Here is a 10813-nt window from a genome sequence, read left to right as displayed (position 1 = left end):
TTGGAAGCCAATTGCTTGAAGGAAACTACGGGTCTGGAGTTAAGTGAAAACAAGGACGAATACTCAGAGGGGACCCAGCCCCACCTTCTCTAGCAATAGGGCAGAGAAGGGCCAAAGGAGCGGGAGGGAGGCCAATTAATGAGAAATGCATTCCCATGCTGCGAATTATTAGGAAGGGAATTGAAAACAAATCAGCCAGTATCATAATGCCCCTGTATAAATCGATGGTGCGGTCTCATTTGGCATACTGTGTGCAATTCTTGTCACTGCACCTCAAAAAGGATATTATAGCATTGGAAAAAGTGCAGAAAAGGGCAACTAGAATGATTAAAGGGTTGGAACACTTTCCCTATGAAGAAAGGTTAAAATGCTTGGGGCTTTTTAGCTTGGAGAAACGTACGACTGCGGGGTGACATGATAGAGGTTTACAAGATAATGCATGGGATGTAGAAAGTAGAGAAAGAAGTACTTTTCTACCTTTCTCACAATACAAGAACTCGTGGGCATTCAATGAAATTACTGAGCAGTCAGGTTAAAATGGATAAAAGGAAGTACTTCTTCATCCAAAGGGTGATTAACATGTGGAATTCACTGCCACAGGAGGTGGTGGCAGCTACAAGCATAGCCAGCTTCAAGAGGGGGTTAGATAAAAATATGGAGCAGTGGTCCATCAGTGGCTATTAGCCACAGTGTGTGTATATATATTTTTTGGTCACTGTGTGACACAGAGTGTTGGACTAGATGGGCCATTGGCCTGATCCAACATGGCTTCTCTTTTGTTCTTATGACTTAGCCAAAGATCTTGAGGCTGACTCATTAGTGAGTTTATTGCACACAGCAGAAATCCACTTCTAAACAAGGCAAGACATCACTTTACTGAACCCACACAGCCAGCAATGAGACATTGCATTTCACAGGTTTATCACAATAGTGAAAGGACTAATCCCTGTCTTGGCCCGTTGAAGTGTCACGACCCACAGAAGTGGTATCAAGATGTGAGATGATCACAGATCTTCCAGTGCTGGCAGGAAATTGCTTTTCTTGTCAATAGCTGAAGGGAGGCCTCACTCACACCCAACAGCTGCAAACGCTTGCACGCAGAAAAGACTGGAGAGCAGGAGTGAGCTTGTGCAAGGGAGGAAGAAAGGAGGGGCATGCGAGAGACCTCAAGCAGCTTATTGCATCAGAGAGCAAAAGTCTTGACTTTGTCCAGAGCCAGCAGCTGCTGGGGAAGATAGAGAGGTGGCCCCTTCTTGGATTTGCAGGTGATCTCCAACTGCTTTGATGGGAAGCCTGATATGCTGAAGCATCAGGGTCCGAAAGACTTCAGGAGTCCACTCAGGTTACAGCTCTCCCAGTTCCCCTTCCAGAGTCCTCACCATCACGTACAGTTCTGCCAAACCCACCACAGAGGCAACAATCACAGCTGACAGCACCCGCTAGAGGGAAAGAGGAAAGACAAGTCAGTTTTGCCTTGTGCCTTTCCACTGGGGGAGCCACAGCTCTGGCCTGGCGCAGACAGTACACCTGGCTTTTGCAGATGTCAAAGAAGCACACATCCCATTGCTTAGAATCTACATTAGCTGGTCTTTTATTTCTAAAAATGAAACTCAGCAGGCTTTTTGTGCTATGTGGGTAGGAACTGCTGCCAATAAAAAGGTGCTGGTGCATTTGTCCCCCCCCTCCAGCCTTCCCTCCATTGTCACTCACCGCTGCCATTTCTGTAAAGATGTACTGGCTGCCCAGATAGGTGCAGGCAAACGTTGCTCCCACAGTCACCAGGAAGTTGAATATGGTGATGACCACGGCTTTGGTGGACCTAACTGGAAAGGGAGACACAGGATAGGAGCCTACCAGACCAGCATCTTCCCCGCAAACCCTCAAAGAGTAACACCTTTCTCTTTCAAAAGCTGCAAAAGACTATCAAGATAACTTTGCCTTCTGATGGCACTGCAGATAACCTGAGAAACCTGAACTCTTCCCCCGCCCCCCAGAAGGAAAGCATTCTTTTTAAAAAACATGGAAATGAAGGGTCTCTCTGCCTGTTCCAAAGCGATGCACTAACCACTAAATCACTGGGTTATATTGAGATGGCTTCTCTCTTTGATATCCAGTCTCTATAGTTATAGCCCTCTGTCGGAAGAGGTCAGAAGTTTATTTCCAGGTGTCAAGTGAAAACCTTGTATCCCAGCCAAAGATCACTCAGGTTTATCTTTTTAAAGATTTTTATTTTAAATCAATCGAATTGTTCTTGAAATGAGTAAATATGAAAAGAATCACCATGACACAAAATATACTTGCATAAGCAAACAGAATCAAAAAATTACATATATGTCATTTCTGATCACTTATCGTATTTAAATATTAAAGGACACAATTTCTGAGATCTGTACCAAAGAACTTTCAGAAAGATTAGATAGTCTCACACAGACCACGTCTCAGAGATACAGGGGTCTTTTGGGCATGGCTATCTTAAATAGGACAATTACATGTTATCCGACTGACCCTACCAAAACCTTCCAATTCATCTCTTTTGATAGTACGCAAGCACTTCTTTGAGCTTAGAAGAAATTCCCCACATAAATATTCTCATAGGAACTGTGAACTATCAGATCAACTTGTTCAAAGATTTTCTGAGGGGCCTCCAACCATCTATTCAAAGTTATCTCTTTTCCAAGGATGGAGCTGAGAAAGTAGGACTTGTGCACGTTTTGCAAATCTGAAAACTAAAACAAATAATCAAATGTGCTGTCTGTTCAGTCAATGCACTGTGACAAGCCCACTCACCCCATTCCAGAGTACAAGCTTTTATGTGTGTTGGGGACCAAGATTTCTGAAGCATTGCCTGCTTTCATAAGAGCCCTGATGGATCAGACCAGCAGCCCACTTTCTCAGAGAGAGGAGCCTCTCTCAAAGACCAGGCAACTGTTCTACTTCATCCAGACTTTATGATGACCCTTTTTATTTATAGTGAGACAGAGTACTGATCCACTTAGCTCCTCATTGTCTCCTCTGACTGGCAGCTCTCCTAGGTATCAAGAAGAGAAAAGCTTTTCTGGATACCAGCTATCTGGAATCATTTCACTGGAGATGCCCCACACATACTAAAGCTGGTCCTTACACACTGAGCTAGGGCCCCCTTCCTACTTGCTATGCTCAGGCCACCTGACAACTCCTTGGCGGTGATATTAAATGTACCTTGCCTTCCGAGGTCAGCCAGAGTGCCATATCGGTTCAGTTCCTAGAAGGGAAAAAGAAGGTAAATTCTGTAGTTTTGTACAGTTCTCCCCTCTGTTGTGCTTCAGATTAGAAGATTAATAAGATCTCCTGCCTTCTTTATTTACTATGATGTATGAAATGGGGAGCAACTTCTACTAACAACCCTGCTTACTAGCAGCAAAAGAGCTAGGTTCATGCTACATAGGTTTTAGCTTGCACATTTTACCCTACAAAGAGGAAACAGGATTTCCACTCCTTTTCACCACAAAAATGTTAGGTTCTCAACTGCTGTAACTCTTTTCCAAATTCTGCTCTGAATGGCAGCTTATGGCAGGTTCATTATAGACTCTGATGCAATTGCTATGTTCTCGGCACCTTGTTTCTGTCAATTGCTTCCCATCAGCAGAGCAGAAAGCATACCAGCTAGCTCTGGTAATGTGTTGCAGAGTTAAGACAGGCTATCTGTTCTCTGAATATGAGCCATCCTCTGTGACTCCCTCGAAAAAAGAATCACACCATGTTACTTTTCATTGTTGCCTTAAGAACATAACATGCATTCGAAAAAAATGATGGAGTCTGCTCAGTTTCACATTTTCCCTGCATTCTCTCCTAACCTGGTTGTTGACATTTCTTGTCATCCGCTTGTACTCTTCATTGGCTAGCTTAGCCTTGAGTGTCTCTAGCCGGGCGACTAATTCTGGGTTCTGGAAAAGGTAAAAAGACAAAGAGTGAAAATATTATACTATTATTTTTTTAAAAAATAACTAACTTCTTCAAATCCCTTTCAGGGGATATATTTAAGTAGAAATTAATATGTCAAAGAAGGGGAAACGCTCCTTTGAACAAGGCCTTTAAACCCCAAAGAGCACTCAGTTTCCAGTCACTTTATACATAGAAAACAGCCATTAATACAAACCCTGGGAGGTTTTTTCACTTCAGGAAGAAAGAGTTCACTGCCTTCAAGAAGTTCATGAAGATACACTTGAGAACCTAGGAATAAAATCAATGAGATTAAAATAAAAGCCTCTCAAGAGTCAGAGTGTGTTGATTGCCAGAGATGGAATACGTCAGCGGTCAAGCAAGGACACAGTGAATATAGGTAGGAAGGAAAACCGAGACTGAAATGTGAGAACAGGAAAACGGGGGCGCAGGGACTGCTTATGTAAGAAGTTGGGGTGCCAACAGTATCAATGTTGGGACAAATTATTTCAACAATGAAAAAGAAAACCCGTTAGGCCTGCCAGCTAATTTTGCAACTGTAACGTGTTGCACACACCATTTGTGCCAAGAGTTGAATCCCTCTAGCCCAACTGAAGAGACTCAACAGCCAGAGTTCCAAGTGAGTTGATCCAGAGATTCCTTTATTACCACCAGTGGCAGGAGGAAAACCCGTATCTTTCTATGCCACCATCCTTCCGGCGTTTTTCCTCAAACCCATCTTTACAAAACATAGCATATTTATACAATTTCTGATAACAAAGCAGGTCTCATTGATTGGTTACAAATCCTCGCTCTTAGCCTTTTGTGGTGTCTCAATGGTTTAAAGAAACCCGTCTCTACCAGGGTGAGGCAATTCCTGAGGGACTTATTTGTTCTCTATTCCCAATCTCCCGTCTTCCTGGCATCTTCATCCTCCCAGTTTCTGGTTTCACTCCAGAGAATGTGTCAGTAAATGCAATCTCTACTGCGTGGGCAAGATGGCTCCTTTCAGACTAGGAGGTCCGTCCTTGAGGCGGGGGGGGGGGGTTCCTTATCAAAGCTTTCCTTATCAAAGGATGCTAACAGAACTTTGATAATGTTCTCTTGCTAGAGAAATGTGCTTTGAGATATGCAAGCACTCTAATAGAAGCCTATTGTCCATTGTTAGGACCTTGGAACCAAATCATAGCAAAGGCCCTATATATTTTTAAGGCAAGTTCAGCAAATAATACTCTGAATGTAATGGTTTTGTTACAACTGTAAAGGCAGATGAGTGCAATTCTATTTGGCACTCTGTCCATGCTCTAATGCAAATCTGAATTTACATTCTACAATCGTGAAACACAGAATTAGAAACATTAAGAATATAAAAGAACTTCTGCAGGAATAGACCAAAGGGGTTCCATCTAGTCAAGCATCCTGTTTTGCGCAGCGTTTATTTGTGTTATTTCTACTCCAACTTTCTCACAAGGACTCAGGGCAGATTACGCATAGAAGAAGAAAAAGAAAAGTTGGATTCACTCCCGCCCTTCACTTGGAGTCTCAGAGCAACTTACAATCTTCTTCCCTTCCTCTCCTCATAACAGATACCCTGTGAGGTAAGTGGGGCTGAGAGAGCTCTGAGAAAACAGCAGCTGGCCCAAGGTCACCCAGCTGGCTGCACATGGAGGAGTGGGGAATCAAACCTCTTCTCCAGATTATAGTCCACCACTCTTAACTGCTACAGTGAGTCAGTACAATCAGCAGAATGGGATGTTCAATAAAGCCACTAGGACTTTAGAAGTCTGGAACCATCAGAAAGAACTGAAGCATAGCAAAGGTACTGACGTGACACCTTAAGCAGTACAAAAATTATATAAGATCTTATTTCCAGTAGCTATACACAGCAGTACAGACCACAATTGCTAATCATTTGTAAACCACTTTATACAGGGCAACCCTATTAGCTGCACAGAAAAGCCCTCTTGAATAGTTCAGTTTTGCATGGTCTGGGGAAAGCCAGTAGAGTGAGAGATTTCCTGACCTCCTGGGGCAGGCTACTCCATCAGGTGGGAGCCACAACAAAGAAAACATGTGAACAAGCATGTGTTGATTTAACCATTTGCAGGTTGGCACCCACAGAAGCCCCCGCTGACATAAATGAAGTTATTATGGAGAAATACGGGGGAGAGGCAGTCCCACAAATAAGATGGCCCAATGCCATGGAGGGCTTTGTATGCAACAGCCAATACTTTTAACTGAGTCCAGTAACAAGCGGGCAGCCAACAGAATGTCTGCAGAATAGGAGTAATATGCATGCCCCATCTAGCTCCTACAAATAGACCAGCCATGGTATTCCGGACCAGTCGGAGTTTCTGAATGGATTTTGAGGGAAAACCAACATGCAGTGCATTACAATAGGTGAGTCCCAGTGTTCAGAAGATGATGATACTGGATTTATAGCCCACCCTCCACTCCAAATCTCAGAGTGGCTCACATTCTCCTTTATCTTCCTCCCCCACAACAAACACCCTGTGAAGTGGGTGGGGCTGAAAGGACTCTCCCAACAGCTGCCCTCTCAAAGACAACCTCTGCCAGAGCTATGGCTGACTCAAGGTCATTCCAGCAGGTGCAAGTGGAGGAATGGGGAATCAAACCCGGTTCTGCCAGATAAGCGTCTGCACACTTAACCACTACAAAAACTGTGGCATGGATCCAAGTCATCAGGTCAGCTGCATCAAGGTAAGGGGCCGTCTTACAGGCAAAGCTGTTGGCAGCAAGCATTTTTTTCTTGTAACTGCATTATCGTGCTTCTTCAGTAACAAAGCAGGATCTCATATAACCCCACAGCTTTTAACTGAGTCACTATGGGTCAGTCAAACGCCATCAGAAGTGGGGAGAACAATGTCCTTCAAGACTTCCTTCCCAATTAGTGCTACCTCTGGCTTTTCACGGTTTAATTTCAATTTGTTCACACACAGCAATCAGGCAACAGTGGCAAGAAAGCTCACAAGCAGAAGTACAGAAGTACAGTTGCCAAAGTGAATCTCTCCCCTGCAACTAGCATTCAGATACACACTACCAAGGAAAATGGCATTTCCATTTAGCCATTGTAACTATCTACTTAATTTCTTCATTAAATGGCATTTCCATTTAGCCATTGTAACTATCTACTTAATTTCTTCATTTATCACCCCACCCCCTTCTCAGTGTGAGCCTCAAACAGCTCACATTATTTTCCTTTCCAGTTTGGTGTAGTGGTTAAGTGTGCGGACTCTTATCTGGGAGAACCAGGTTTGATTACCCACTCCTCCACTTGCACCTGCTAGCATAGCCTTGGGTCAGCCATAGCTCTGGCAGAGGTTGTCCTTGAAAGGGCAGCTGCTGTGAGAGCCCTCTCCAGCCCCACCTACCTCACAGGGTGTCTGTTGTGGGGAAGGAAGGGAAAGGAGATTGTGAGCCGCTCTGAGACTCTTCGGAGGGCAAAATATAAATCCAATATCATCTTCTTCATTTGATACTCAGAACTCTGTGAGGTAGATTCAGCCCAATGTGTCAATCAACATGGTCTCACAGCAGCAGCAAAGGGATTCAAACTTGGGTCTCCCATCAACACACCAGTACACCATACTGTCTCATCTGTGCCCCTCTCCTTCCCTGCAAACGTGCCCAGCCTTCCTGTAAAGCCTTTGAAGTTAGTTGCCATGGCCAACTTACATGACAATGGCTCGCACAAGTTAACGATAAGTTCTTTCCAATTAATCCATTAATAACTGTATGTAATATTATCGAAGTACAGGAAAATTAGTCACCTTTTAGGATACCTGAGAGTAAGACCCATTACGTTCAACAGGCTTTCTCCTAGATCCAGAGAGAGCGGGCCACCCGCTGCCCGTCCCCCTCAAGGTTAACGCCATCGCGCAGGTCGGGACTCACCCGCATCTCGCAGGGCTTGATGAAGCCTCCGAACCAGATCGAAGGGCAGGCCGGGACCGGCCGCCGAGGCCGCCTCGAGTTCCGCCAGCAGTTCTGAATCCAGTCGTCTCAGCTCAGGGTCTGCCGAAGCCCGCCGCAGGCGCTTCCCGGGCCGCAAGGAGGTCGCCATCTTGGCCGGCAAGTCACATGATCGTTTCTGGGCTAAGATGAAAGTGCATGACCATAGAGATCGCAACGGGCTAGAGAGCCCCACTTTCGGCTTTCAAACGAGCAAGTCTTCCGTGGGAAGGCAAGAGGGCCCCAGCGAGAGGCAGTGGGGTAGATTAGTGGAAGTCCCGGAGAGAGGCGTTGGTCGGAGGAGCCGAGCCTGTCTGGGCTGGATGGAGCAGCGCCGGGCTTGCCCACGCGAAGCAGCCTTCTCCCTGGCTTGTGCAGGGCCCTCCTGACCAGCGTTCCCTCTAAACTGAGCTAGCTCACAATGTTTTAGCCTCCAGCTCGCACATTTTTGTCTCAACTCAGGAAAAATGGCCTCAGAGAAAACTAATTTCTGCAGTAGCTCACAACTTTAATGCTAGTAGCTCACAAAGTAGAATTTTTGCTCCCAAGACTCCACAGCTCAGAGGGAACATTGCTCCTGACTCCTCTTCTGCCTGGGTCCTTCACTTCTCTACGCCCAGCTCTTTTCTTTGATGGCAGGTGTCCCGCTGAGGGGCGGGGGGCGGGTTGAACTAGGAGCCTCCTGAAGGCAAGTGCTTTGTCCTTGAAGACCCACAGCAATGTGTGGCAAGCATCGTTTAAACATACTATACATTTCTATAAAACTTCTATTTGTTAACAGTGGTGCACAGTAAAACAAGCGTCTTAAAACCTAACCCAAAACCTGATACTAAGGCAGGAAGCAGGGTTGCCAATCCCCAGGTGGGGGCAGGGGATCCCCCAATTTGGAGGCGCTCCCCCGGCTTCAGGGTAATCAGAAAGGTGGGGGGGAGGAGAGACTCCTTTATTCCCTATGGAGACTGATTCCCATAGCGCATAATGGATAATTGATCTGTGGGTATCTGGGACTGTGGAGGCTGTTTTTTGAGGTAGACGCCCCAAATTTTCAACATAGCATCCAGTGCCTCTCCCCAAAACACCCTCCAAATTTCAAAAAGATTGGACTAGGGGGTACAATTCTATGAGCCCCAAACTAAGGTGCCTTCAACACCTTCAAGAGGGGTTTAGATAAAAATATGGAGCAGAGGTCCATCAGTGGCTATTAGCCACAGTGTGTGTGTATGTATAAAATTTTTTGCCACTGTGTGACACAGAGTGTTGGACTGGATGGGCCATTGGCCTGATCCAACATGGCTTCTCTTATGTTCTTATGTGCCGCTATCCATTATTTCCAATAGACAAAAGGCATTTAAAAGGTGTGCTGTCCCTTTAGATGTGATGGCCAGAACTCCCTTTGGAGTTCAATTATGCTTCTCAACCTTGCTCCTAGCCCCATCCCCAATGTCTCCTGGCTCCACCCCCAAAGCCCCCAGATATTTCTTGAATTGGACTTGGCAACCCTACATGGAAGCCACGCTGAGCGACCTTGGGCCAGCCACGCTCTCAGCCTAACCTACCTCATAGGGTTGTTGTGAGGATAACATGGAAAGCCAGGGAAAGGATGATTGTTCAAGAGGGCTTTTCAGTGTAGGCAATACAATTGCACTGTACTAAATGATTCACAGAGTTACCTGAATGAATCATTAAACACTATAGCCAGCTGCTGTGTTTAGCTTGCTGAAACTAGGATCCTACTATGTCATTTTTGCATCATGTAATGCTTTGCTTCAGTTCTGTTTTGAGATTTCTGGCTGGTTCTACACCCCTAATCCCACTGTTAACATTTACTGAATGTTCCTTCCTGTTGATTGTATTGACTCTGTGTAATCCGCCTTTAGTCCATCTCAGAAAGATGGACTATAAGAGATGGCAACAAACACCATTGAAAGCAAATGAGGAAAAAGCCCGCCTAATCAACACAGTCTTATACTGGCATCACAACTAGGCGAGTTCAACGGGCAGCCCAACTATGGATTAAGCTAGGTTACCTAGGAATGGACCCTCGTCTGCTGTTTCTCTTGAGGAAACTTCATTCTAATACTTTTTGCCAAGTGAAATTTTCTTCTAGTGGTGACTTGACTAGCAAAATACCAGTGTTAAAGGGGATTAAACAAGGTTGCATGCTAGCCCCGCATCTTTTTAATTTATTTTTAACTGACTTGGTACAATTTTTGAACCCTATTAATGGTCATCCGCCTAAACTAGCAGGCCGAGCGGTCCCCTTATTACTTTATGCCGATGATACTACCATAGGGTTCCCAAGTCCAATTAAAGAAAAATCTGGGGACTTTGGGGGCGGAGCCAGGAGACATTGGGGGTGGAGCCAGGAACAAGGGCATGACAAACAGAATTGAACTCCAAGGGAGTTCTGGCCATCACATTTAAAGGGACAGCACACCTTTTTAAATTCCTTCCTTCCATAGAAAATAATGAAGGATAGGGGCACCTTCTTTTGGGGCTTGTAGAATTGGACCCGCTGGTCCAATACTTTTGAAACTTGGGGGGCATTTGGGGAAGAGTCACTAGATGCTATACTGAAAATTTGGCACCTCTACCTCAAAAAACAGCCCCCCCCCCGAGCCCCCAATACCTGCGGATCAATTCCCCATCATTCCTTATGGGAATCGTTCATGGAGGTGCATAATGGCTGTGGGGGCGGGGCTTCCTCCGCCGGCCAGCTGGCTGGGGGAGGGGGGAAGCCTGTAAAACCAGGGGATCCCCTGCTGGGACCTGGGGATTGGGAAGCCTATACTACCATCCTTTCTTGCACAAGTGTGGGCCTGGAAAGGTATTTGAATGCCTTCTATGACTACTGTAATTGTAATTCACTCTCTATCAATTATGCCAAATCTAAAGTAGTTGTCTTTTCAAATTGCTGGTGCCC

At 45.4% G+C, this 10813-nt stretch overlaps 1 protein-coding gene across 1 annotated transcript; it reads right to left on the bottom strand.

Annotated features, from left to right (window-relative positions):
* Positions 1-813: 813 nt before the first annotated feature.
* On the bottom strand, positions 814-8094 carry TMEM199 (transmembrane protein 199). Its single transcript, XM_060259235.1, has 6 exons — positions 7834-8094; positions 4136-4209; positions 3834-3923; positions 3199-3241; positions 1711-1823; positions 814-1439 (listed from the first exon to the last, which is right to left on the bottom strand). Exons 1-6 carry the CDS (start codon positions 8000-8002, stop codon positions 1344-1346), a joined length of 585 nt encoding a protein of 194 aa, XP_060115218.1. The 5' UTR covers positions 8003-8094; the 3' UTR covers positions 814-1343.
* Between the last annotated feature and the right edge of the window lie 2719 nt (positions 8095-10813).

The sequence above is a fragment of the Heteronotia binoei genome, chromosome 18 (assembly GCF_032191835.1).
Source record: "Heteronotia binoei isolate CCM8104 ecotype False Entrance Well chromosome 18, APGP_CSIRO_Hbin_v1, whole genome shotgun sequence".
NCBI lineage: Eukaryota > Metazoa > Chordata > Lepidosauria > Squamata > Gekkonidae > Heteronotia > Heteronotia binoei.
This window is presented reverse-complemented; position numbering and strand designations above follow the sequence as displayed.